Raw genomic sequence first — 12209 nt, 5'->3', positions numbered from 1 at the left:
AGGTGCCTGGTTTCTGCATCCCTGGTATTTGCTCATCTGTAGCACAATATGACTCTTAAGATAGTTCTGACATTTTCATTTCTTGCAACTATCACGCAGAATTTTCCAGCCACAGGGGCACTTTGATTTAAAAACAGAACCACCAGAGGCATGTTTAAATTGTTAATTGCTTTAACTGTTAATATTGTTTAATTATAAAGATTTACAAAACATTTACCATTTACCTTTCCTGGAAAAGAATGGAGAGCACCTTTCCTAATAGCTCTTTCCATTCCACCCCAGTTGGCTTGCTCAGTTTAATTATTCATTCTAATTTTCAAGTCAGTGAGGAGTTTTGCTTAAAGAATGATAGTACAGATAACCTTTGTGCACAAAGGTGTTATAAGTGATATGAGCAGACAGGTTGTGCTCTAGAAATAGATATGTTCAGCCAATTACACAGAATTCATTTTTTTTAGCCTTCTTTGCTGTAAAACTTCACTTTAGAGTCTTAGCACACACAATAGATGCTGAGCACAAAGGCCTTTTATTTTGCATTTTCAATGCAGAGGCACACAGGCTAAATACAAGGAGTCATCTTGTTTACAGACATGCTCCCACTGAACTGAAATTAAAATGGGATACTCAGTGGAGCTCACCTTCCACTTGGGCATCAAGTAACTAGCCAAATTTTCCAAAGCTCTGCTCTGACGATTTAGGAACCTAAATCGATTACTGAGATCGATTCCTAAGAACAGGAGCTCCTGAGCCCTTCAGCATTTAAGAAATCTGGAAATTTACTTGTGTGGCCTACATTTGGGTTTCTCACATTAAAAACAAAAGCAAACAAACAAAACAAAAACAACCCAAGGCCTTGAAGTCTTATCCCAAGTAATTAATCGTGTCATATTTAACTTTTTCCTGGCTAATAAACATTTTTTTCCACTTAAAAAAAATAATATATATATATATATATATATATATATATATATATATATAAAATGGACACTGTAGGCAGACGTTGGAGTGAGAGCTAATATAGCAGTTAATATAACATAGCAGTGGTGCCTTATGATCTTAGCTGAGCTCTCAGAGGCTGCCTAGTTGCATCAGCACAGTGCTACAGCTACTGACTGCGTTTCCATGTGGGTTACAAGGTATACCAGGCTAAAGGCAACTATACTGGTTTTGGTTCTCACGGTCTGACGTGACAGTGATTAAGATCCCACCCTTGCTGGAGCTGTGGCTAAAGAGTTGGACATGAACCCTATTGAACAGTATTCACAAAAGGGAAAATCATTTCCATGTAGAGGCCAGGAGAGACAATCCCAGTGACACACATCCAGCAGAGTAGGCTTGGGCATGAGGAAGGAAGTCTGCCTTATTGTAGCAGCTAAACTCAAGAACAGAAATCTTTCTGTGACCAGAATTCTTTGTTTCAAGACTTAATTAGTCATAACGTAGCCTGGGAATTCAAAGACCTTGGGGTGGAAGTGGGAAGAGAAAACAACATCCTGGAAAAAACAGATTAGGCAGAAAAAATAGAGACATAATCTTTGCTATTTTCCATTCTCTCTTCCCATCCCGCAGGCAAATTTCCCCGTCTCTCACTCACCATGGGCTAACGGTGTTAAGAGCATTGTGAAGAACAGCAGCTGTGATGACCACATGACTGTGAAGGAGGGCTTGAAAGTATCCCAGCAAACAAGGGTTCAAACAAAACAAGGTGAGCGTCCTCCTGCGCTTGCTTCCAGCACTTCGACTGTTGGCCTTCAACTCACATCCGAGAAAGGGGAAAAAGCCAATCAAAAATGATAATAAAAAAAAAAGTAATAAAAAAAATCCCACAGACAGAATCCAGAATCTGAGACCTAGAAATGAGAAAGGAAAAAAAAAAATGTAGTTAGTAAAACACTAAGATAGGTGTTTTCAATCAAGTCTTGCTGCATTTCTCTGCTGCCAACAGCTGTAAAGGCAAACACATCTTCCCCCCAGCCCTTCAGATGTTCTTTATGTACAACAGGAATTAAAACTTGTCTCCAAGAGAGACAGTTTGTGCATCACTAATATTCCACTTCGCCTCTTAGAGCAGGGCTTAAGGCAGCGGTTTTGAACATAATGGCCATGGGCCCAGCGAGTCCACAAGCTTGAAAGGTGACTGGAAAAAACAAGTCTGTATGGATTGCACTGGAACCTACATACATGGGACTTCTAAAACAACCTGCAGCTCTCTGGGAAATGCTTATATATTTACAAATCAAAAAATGAGAGAAATTTCATTGCTGAAAAAGGTTTATTTGGTGCCGAGGCTCTGGGCCTATTTCTCTGCAAGAGATTAATTTCCACCCCAGCTGCTTCCTTTCCACCCAAAACCCTCAGGGGTACAGGACCCAGCAGTAAAGTCAAGCTCCTGAAAGGCAAACCAACAAACTGCAGATGCCAGGGTTCGCTTCACCCTTTGGTCTAGGCCATACCCGTGAGCACACATGAAAGGTGCAAAGTGCTTAAAATCATCGAGTCGCTTAGGTTGGAAAAGATGGATTAGTCGCAGCAGAGGGGATAGGATGACTACACAATACTCCTCTTTCATCTTTAATCTCTAATTTTAACCCAGGTCGATGCACTGGCCAGGAGTTATCCATGCACGTTGGCCGTGTGTCCTGAATGCCAGTACTGCCATGGCAGTACCATGGACGGCCTCACATTTGCACTGCTCACAGCATGGGAGGCCTCTCAACAACTTCCTCCTCACAGCACCAGGGTTCCCTCTTCAGCGTTCGGTTTTAACCTTGCTGAACTTACCACAGCTGACAGCCCTGAAGACTTGGGCAGAAACTGAACCCAGTTCTTCCCCAGGAAGCTGGGCACCATATTACTCCTTCCTGCTAAAACCTTCCACTCCTTCTGTTGAGGCCCTCACCAAGATGCCTGTCAGTGGGGTCAGCAGCATGGTTTGGGAGTATGACTGCTGATAACATGACTAAAAGCTTCTTTATCCCCTCTCCTTTGAGGTCTCCTATGTGGCTCTTAATCACCAAATCCGGACCAGACTTTGAAGCCAAGTAGAGCCTGGAAGTACCACTCACCCTGCAGCTACCATCTCTGGTTACTGCCGGTGCCTCAGTCTCTCACATCTAGTCAAGCTCACAGAATCACAGAATTCATTCACAGAATGGCTGAGGTGGGAAGGGACTTCTGGAGATCATCTGGTCCAACCTCCCTGCCAAACAGGGTCACCTAGAGCACATCGCACAGGATGGCATCCAGGTGGGTTTTGGATATCTCCAGAGAAGGAGACTCCACAACCTCTCTGGGCAGCCTGTCCCAGTGCTGTGTCACCCTCACAGTGAAGTTCTTGTCCATCCCACACTCTTACAGGAAGGCATGGGGAAATTGGAATGTATGCTTGAATAGAAACATTCACTCATTTAATTGCAGAAAGGATTCCAGCTTCCCATCATTTTAATCTCTCAAGAAGGGGCTAGATGGCCACAGTGACTCAAACTTGGCAGGAATAAAACAACAACTGCACAGAGTTAAGCCATGGCATCAGTTTGAGACCTAGCTCCCTGCTGACTTTGAAATGATGATAAAATATGAGGAATTGTAAAGTACTTTGCATATCTGTTTTGAACTCCCTAGACTCTGCAGCCTTCACAGCACTGGTCTAATTAAAAATCTCTCAAAAAAAATCTCTGATCAACAGAAGTTATTCTTCTCCAAGCAAAGAAGCTGTTTTTGCCAATTTTTGTTCTTACCCAAAACCCAGTTTGAGCCAAAAAGCTCTATGAAAAACTATGCTGCATGCCATTGTGATGTGGATATATTCCTGTAACTCCGGCATGACAAAGTGGCCTTTGTTCTGCCTCCTATCTTTGCTGATCAACCAAGTCAAACCCCACATTGTTCAGCACCAAAGTCTATAAGGAAGCTGCATTTTTTCTGATAAGTATATCTGCTTGCTCTGCCAAAATTTTGTTCTCCCGCTTTTCTCTCCTCACCAGTCTCCCCCTGCAATTTGTTCATTTAAATGTAGCATTTAATTTCTGAGGCTTTTTCTGACTGTGGTGACTCAAAAGCCCAAGGTCAATGTGCAGGCAAGTGGCTTCTTTACAGACAAGCAAGAAATGGGAACTTGCTCAAGCTAGGACACTAGCCACTGACCATATTTAAAGCCTATTTTCCAAAGGAAGACAAGACCTATGAATATTTTAAATTATATTTTTGAAACAGTGAACAAGTTTTCCATTTATATTATAGAAAGCTAGCAGCGTACATCAAAACACCCCACAGGCCATTGTTCACGTGTGCTTTTTCTATAGCATCATCATTATAAAGAGTTTTAAAAGTGAGAAGCTTTTTGTGCTAAAAAATTTGAGAAGCTATATGCAGAGATAGTGAGAAGCTGTCTGAGCTCAGGTACACTGCCCTGAAGGAAAAAACTCAGTCAGGGAGTGAAAGAGTGGGGGTTTGTTTTCTGATTTTTATTTGAGAAGCTGATTCAAGTTCGGAATAATCTGAACCTGTTAGAAAGAGATAACATTATGGTGCAATAAAAGCTTTTTGGGTATAAACTCAAGAAGTCACAAATGATTTATGATACCTATCCCAGAGAAGGGATAATTGCCAATAAATATTTACATGGTAGTCTTAAAAATATTTTTTTTCTGCCTGTGTTTTCCTACACGATTGAATTCAATAACTCTTCTGGGGTCTCATGGGCTGTGACTCAGAAAACAAAAGGATTCACCTGCTTTTCACAGAGTCCAAACATTAAACTGGGGACCTGGTGCCCTGCAACCTGACAGAAGTGCAAATAAACATTTCATCCTACCAGAAGGGACATTATCCAGTCACAGAGCTCCTGTGCAAAACAAAAGTGATAGGACTAGCTCATTAGGCACCCTTTACTCTGGTAAAAAGTAGAAGTATGGTCCCCATACCCCTACCTACATGTTCTTTCCTAACAGAGTAAAAGGAGCCAGAGACACAGCCTGTCTGGCTGTTTCCACTGCTGGACATGGCCTTACCCTTAAGCCTGCTCCTACAAAGACTTGCTCAAACCCTTAAGATTTGTGCACGAGTTTAAACCTACCAAATCCACACCATGCACAGAGAACTGTTGAAGTTGCTTAACAACTTCAGCACTGCTATATGAACCAAACACATTTTAGTGCTACAAAATTCTTTTTTTTTTTTTTTTATGGTCAAATAATCGTACTGCGTTCATGAACGTGAAATATGCAGGAGAACAATTAGATAGAAAACAAGTAGAGCAAACCTTTTTTAAATGGTCACACAACCTCTCTCAAGAAGCATTTATGAGACGCAAAAAAAGGTCTGCAAAACAACATTCACTTCTTCTTTGGATTATCTCCACATAATGTACAGCCAAAGGGAGAAACTAGAGCACGTACCCATGAACTTTAGAGTTCTGTTACATTTACTGATGCAAGAAGGGGATATACTATCACAGTGAAAGAGTTAAGGGTTACACTTGACCTAAGGGGTTTGGATTTGAACCACGAAGATGACACAGCCCGCATTAATTTACAAGAATGTTCTTCTGGTCAATGACCTTTCTGCCTATAGGGCTGCCCCTGACAGCATCATGGGCTGATCTGCTGCCAAGCATCACCCAAACCTGATTTGCATGCTGACAGTTCCCAAAATCCAACCCAAAGTGGTACTGACAGGATAGGAGAAAGCCAAAGGAAACCACAGCTTTGTGAGGTAGAGACGTGCAATGAAGTATTTGTCAAGGCGTTCGTTCATAAAGGAGTATTATGGATTCACTAACTCAACATCTACCCAAGTCTCCCATTTGGTAGCTGATGGGAAGCAGCACACTGGGGCTTTTTCTGAGCTCGCCTCCTGACAGCATCCAGACAGGGTGAAAAAGAGAAGGAAACCAGTCTATCTAGTGAGTGAACAAAGTCTGAATTCAAAGCAGAATTTAGAGCAGCACAAGCCAAACCTGTCACAAATCCCCCTAATTACCGCCTTTGCACCTGCACAAAGCTGGACACTCCTTTTCTTGCCTGGCAAAATCTTTCTGCCTTCCTCAGGCACCCAGCATGTTCTGGACGGTCATGGTGTGGCCACAGGAGGGTTTTCACAGTGTTTTCAATGACACTGATTTGCAAAAGCCAGGCAGAAATGCATCGCTTTTCTTGCCCAGTTTTACTTCAAAACATTTTTCTCCCCTCCCCTGAAAATGAGTTTAGCAAAACTAACTCAAAATTACAAATCACTGATGCAAGGATTGCTTTATATTCCTTAATAGAAAAGATTCCTACACATATCTCCTTCTTTGGCAGAAGTTGCTTACTAAGTAAAAAAATAAGTAGGTTTCAACCAAATACTGATTAAATCTGCTATTTACAGGAACAAAAGTTTGGAAGTAATAAACTGTTTGAAGCTGATGGGCCAAATTGGAGCCATGGATGCGATTCTCAGCATCTCAGCATTTGCTACTTGCAGAGCAACGTATACCAGAAACTATTTTCAGAATTTTACTAAGGAAAGAAAGAAGGGAAATAACCACAGCAAGAGAAAAGAAAAAAAAAAATAGTCTCTTCAAAAGTAAATAAATTCACTGGAATTTAAAGATAAAGAAGTCTCTTTCAAGTAAAAGAATGTCCTGCATTGCTGCTCCCATTACCCAAGAGCTAAACTAAAAAATTATTGCTCTGATACATTTGGTTACAAGTTGCCTGCAAAACATTTTTTCTTTTTTAATTTTTTGCACCACTACAAAAGAAAAAAAAAAGTTTTGCCCTTCCCACCTTTATCCGATTTTCGATCCTTTCCCCACGTAGGATATGGCTCTATGGTCACCTTCAGGGGCAGCAAACCCCAAGCACCTCCACTCCTGTCCACCCACCAAAGTTGCCCCCAGAGGGACGGGGCTATTTACAAGTGGATTTTTTCAATGACCATTTTTCATAAGTCGGGAACACCTTACTGATACATCAACTCTGAATTGTCTGGCAACTTTTCTGTGTCTGCATTTAAGAGAAGATTCATCCTATATGGCAAATGCTGATAAAGTTAGAGATCTCACAAAGTTCACGAAAATGAGTTTTGGTTACTCAGAATTAACAGCGGCAGCGCTTTTGGCGCTTCATTTCAGGTTTACATTTGTTAGATGGATGCACTGTGAGAATGGGGGCAGTCAGCCCAGCGGCCCCTCTTAGGGTGAGCGTGCTCCCCAGCTTGCACTTCAACCTGCTTTGTGCCTACACGTCCTTTCTGTACCACAGCCTCTGTTCCCATTCTTCCTCATGTCTCTGCTGGGCCTGCAAACGTTGAAGGAAGCTACGCAACACTCACATCCCAAATGCACAGAACAGCAAGATATTTCCAAGTCCCCATTCCCAAGCAAGGGTTGAGACAAGAGCACCTGCACCTCTGTCCCCAATGGCACATGCCTTCATTAATATTATCCCTATTGTTTGAAAACCTAGGCGTATTCTGCCCTTTACTCCTCCTTTATATCTCACACTGTAGCGTAGTACTTTGAGAAGTAATTTAAAAAACTTTAAAAGCAGGCAACAATGACTGATAAGTTCACATTCACTCTACGTCCTCAAATATCATTGCAGCACCACTTACACTCCCCCAAGAGGAGCCGCAGAGGCAGCAAGGCACCGCTGTCAGCTCAAAGCGAGCCTCATCAACCACCTGTTTAGGCTGTAATTCAAAGTGACAAAGAACTCTTTAGATATACTACAGGATTCACGGCAAAATAACTCTCAAGTGTTAAGTGAGTTAATTCATTTCAGATTAATCAAGCCTTTGATAGGCGCACACCCGAATACAGACCAGCTGAATCTAATAGCTTTTTTTTTTTTCCCTTCAGTATAGGTGCAATGGGAGGTTTTTGTGCTCTCCCCAAGGTCAAAGGGGGAATTTAAGCTATCAGCTGCTTGTTGGTTTTCCCATTCAATCCAGGATCAAAGCAATTTCAGGGGAAAATGGTAACCGAACTAAAAGTGAAACCACTCACATGTCTTGTGCCTACACATTGGAAGATGGAGGGGAAGGAACAGAGAGAAAAGTAAAAGTCTTAGAAACGCTTTCCAGAAGCTTTTAAAAATTGCACTGAATTGTGTCCACCACAATAGCACCGCTACTGAATGTGCTTGCTTTAAGTGCCTGCCGGTTATCCTCTGCAACATGCTTCATTACAGGCTTAAAAGAGGAACCTACAGCATTCACCACGTCCCTAAATGTACGCAAATATACGGTAACGCTTACAACATTTCAAAAGGTGGAGTGTATCATTTGAGCACGTGGTTAAACACGCAAATATTTGTACTCCTTTACTGCTCCTAGATCAGCAGGTGTTCCCAAAACCGATGACAAAAAGCTTTGTTGCTCTCAGTGGTTAAGCACTGCCTGCTAAAGCAGCTCATGGATTGCAAGAAGCAAGTCATCCCCTCCACTGCTCCAGCATCAAGGAGAAAGCCCCCCATATGCCTTGCAAATAGCTACGTAATCCTAAAACTCACGACCACCTGAAACAATGCCATCTCATCACACACAAATCACCTACAAAATAACATACTGTTGTTACAAATGTGGTCTGAAAACTTTATTTTTTGGATGGAGGAGGGGGAATTAAGATCCTTCTAAAATTTATCATACCTACATAATATGCCGTCTTTCTCAAATGTATTAGGTTGTCATACATCTCCTTTACCAGGCGAATAATACCCAGGCAAACACTCCTAGGAGCATTGCCAACAGTCATGATTTCATTGCATGACTCTCACTATGTGGCAATTCCTCGGAATAATGAAAATCTCAGCTTCGTTTTCAAGTTAGTTTCTCCTTGCAGAGAAAAGCTGAAAAATAGGGCCGAAATGCAGTTTAGTGGCTCAGCAAATCAGTGGTAAATAAACACAACTCAACATATTTGTTTGATTTAAAATTCATATGACTTTTAATCAATCTCGTAATTTTTTTCTGTGAATGATTCATGATGTTGAAAGCCTGGGTTTGACAATGCTCTCATAATGCTTATTTGCATGTCACAGAGCTTTGGGCAATTCTTCCGTGACAAATAAAACATGTGGTGCACGCGTTGCAAATGGAGACAAGCTTATCTCCAGGGTCCGCATAAATTTAACTTCCCTTTGCTACCACGATCACTGCTTGTATTTTGAGGCATCACCTCTCCCATACCTCCGGGCACTGTTGAATATATTCAAGTGTCTTATCGATGCTGTAATTGTGATGGCACCCGTTCTGCATAGGGTCTTGCTTTAAACCAAGGAAGTGACAGCCTCCAAGAAGCAAATTAGCCAAAAGAAATTACAAAGGACTCCATGAGAGTTTAAATAGCACATCTTTAAGTGAAGTGTAGTATTGGGGCCAGAGGACACATACTCCTCAGTGTCTCTGGATGTAACCTTTAAAAATAATTTTCAGTATCTCCACTCTCTCTCACTTCCCTTTCATCCCACCTCTAATTTTCTTCCTGTAGGATGGTGCCATGGTGCCCATGCTTTCAGAGATGTTTGCTCTCAAAAAAAAGTGGCAAACGCTAAAGATGGCTTCTTGAAATGAAGCATCTTTTTCATGGAAAAGGGGGAAAGAGACTGACTGCCTCGTGTCCACCTCTTAGTGAACTCCTTCACAACCCAGTCGCTCTGCTGGGATATGAAGGTTACACAGCAAAGTTTAAGACACCAACAGCTACAGAGAGATGAGCAATGCTGAGCTGAAGCCCAGCCTCTATGACAGCTCGTTTCATGGGGCCCCCAGCAGCAAGGACCTGACAGCAGCGCGTGAACCGAAATACCAAATGCGGTCAAAACCACATTTGTCATAGGAAACAGCACTTTTGACATTGCTGTATTTCCTCAGCCCTTGACTGACTCCAGCTCCCGTCGCTACGTGCGTATATAACTAACTGTATGGGGTAATAAAAAGGAAAAAAGTACTACTTGCCTGAGCGATTGCAGTGAAAATAGCGCCAAAGCTGCGATCTCTCTCCTGTATGTAAAGTGTGTCTCCGGTGCCTTTTTATTCTGCTCTTGCTTACTATTCCTTTCTCAAACGGATAGTAACAGATATTTCTTGTTTTGCACTAAGAAAATTTAATTTCCTTCACTTTTGTGCTGATTAGGAAATTAACAGGCAGTATAACCAAGGTTAATTGCTTTTCCCATTTAAAATACACTGCTGTTGAAAGAATTAGAGCAACAACGAGAGAGCACCTATACACGTGTGCACACAACTGTGTGCACGTGCACCCTATCAAATAAAAAAAATCCCTGACAAATGAAATTAATGGGAAAAGCCAAATGAATAACACTTTTTTTTTTTTTTTTTAGAAGAAAGTTATCTAGGAAAAAGTTAAGTTTAATTGTCTTTCAGATCTGTTATGATGTAATAAATGTCTATTAATGTTAAGCTGCAAATTGGGTTTTAATGATCATTGCTATTTTTGGCTGGTGGGTGACATGTAGTTTAAATATAAAACAGATTTATGGTTTACACCGGGATGACTTTCTCGGACGACTCTCCTTGACTTAACCTCTTCACACCCCACAAGACATTTAATATAATTTTATTTCTAATAGACTCCAAGCCAATAGGATCATATTTGCTACTACTGATGTTTTCAATGAGAAATAAAATCAATGAGGTTTATGCTGAAGATAAGTGTAAGTGATTACTTAAGTATAAGTGGCTTGGAAAATATTAGGAGGGTTATATTATTCAACCAAATGATGCAAATTAAGAAACAGCCTGGGTAGAAGTAAAATGTATGAAAAACTCCTGACCTTGCCATGTAGAAGAAACTGTATATACATGTGTATATATAAATATATTATATAGATTTATTTTTTTTTTTTTTTATGTGGGCACTCTCAAAAACTGGTACTAGTAAGGAGGGAACTTGGATTCATTTTTCAAAACAGGTGGTTAACGTTAAGCATTCATACCTCATGGTAGGGTGAAAAATAAATAAATCTCTTAGACCCAAAGACAATAGAGCAGCCCAGTTGCTAGGAGAAAAACAAACAGCACTCGATGTAGTCTAAGAAGAACAGGCAAGCCAGGCAAAGCCAGTCCACAGCCTGAGTGGGAACGCAAGACAGCAACACAGAAGTGCCCTGTGTCAGAAATAGTAAGGGAGAGAGATGCATGCAAAAGAGTAAATGTGGTGTCTAAATTTCTGGGTGTGGTATTTTCCAGTGAGCTAGACACAGAGGCATAATAGAAAACCTAATAGACCACGTATCAGAACAAAAAGAATTTGCAGTTCCCTGTAACAAAAGTCTGTGTAGTAATAACAAAGAGGCTGTTTTGTCCCACATTTTACCATGTTAATGACTTATGTTACATATTAATCAACAGCCCAGTCTCTTTGATCTTTGGAGAAGAAAAAGATTTAATTATCGTACTCATTTTCTGCACTGTTACTTTTTTATTATTATTTATGTTTTGGTAACAGAGGTCGCCATCTAACCCAAAGTCTAGTTTAGAAAGGTCCCCAGCATTTTCACAGCAAAACGCATCTTTTGTCCCCCTTCCCTTTTCCTCCCTGGCATTATCCAATAAACAAAAGATTGGAGAAAAAAAAAATACACCATCTCTTTAGCAGAAAATCGAGTTGTAGAGATAACAGCTGTGATTTCCATGTGTGCCATTCTACAACTCGGAAAACGAAGCTTCAGCCAGTAAGTGGACTATTTCCAGCTAACTTTGATAACAAGCAGTAAATATTCAGCACTTCTTTAATCCCTGAAGGAACAGCCCTTCCCAATGAAAGCAACCATACCCAAAACAATCTCTGATTAAAATATTTATTTTTTTCCAGTAATAGGCAGTTGCCTTGGCATTGTCCGTCTCCAAAGGTGCGCGCTGATCCTTTGGGATCTCTCCAGACTATTACTTCAACACTAATGTTCAGAGGCCTGCTCCAAGACTGAAGTTCAATTAGTAAACTGGATACTAAAGCTCTCATTGGACCTTCCAGAAATTAAACAACAACCCTCAGCATCCCTCTTTTATTGCCTTCCAGAAGATGAAGGCCAAGTTTATTGCCAATAACGTACAAAGCGCTGCTGCTAAACCCACCCGATGACAAAGCAAGGGCTCACCTGTGTGTGAATGCACCCCAGTGACACCCCGAGCCCCTTCCTCAACCTCCAGCTGACCGGCTGCACCTCCTTTGGCTCCTCTGCAATAAGGAGCATCATACAACTAGA

At 41.2% G+C, this 12209-nt stretch overlaps 1 protein-coding gene across 5 annotated transcripts in view; it reads right to left on the bottom strand.

Moving 5' to 3' along the window:
* Positions 1-12209, bottom strand: part of ADGRL3 (adhesion G protein-coupled receptor L3) — a 509447-nt gene that overhangs the window by 320230 nt on the left and 177008 nt on the right. For all 5 annotated transcript variants that reach the window (XM_082759666.1, XM_082759667.1, XM_082759662.1 and 2 more), the window contains exon 3: positions 1595-1850. In XM_082759666.1, the coding sequence (XP_082615792.1) occupies positions 1595-1649 (55 nt within the window). In that variant the 5' untranslated portion in view covers positions 1650-1850. The remainder of the gene's footprint in view (positions 1-1594; positions 1851-12209) is intronic.

The sequence above is a fragment of the Aythya marila genome (genome assembly GCF_965140915.1).
Source record: "Aythya marila genome assembly, chromosome: 4".
NCBI lineage: Eukaryota > Metazoa > Chordata > Aves > Anseriformes > Anatidae > Aythya > Aythya marila.
This window is presented reverse-complemented; position numbering and strand designations above follow the sequence as displayed.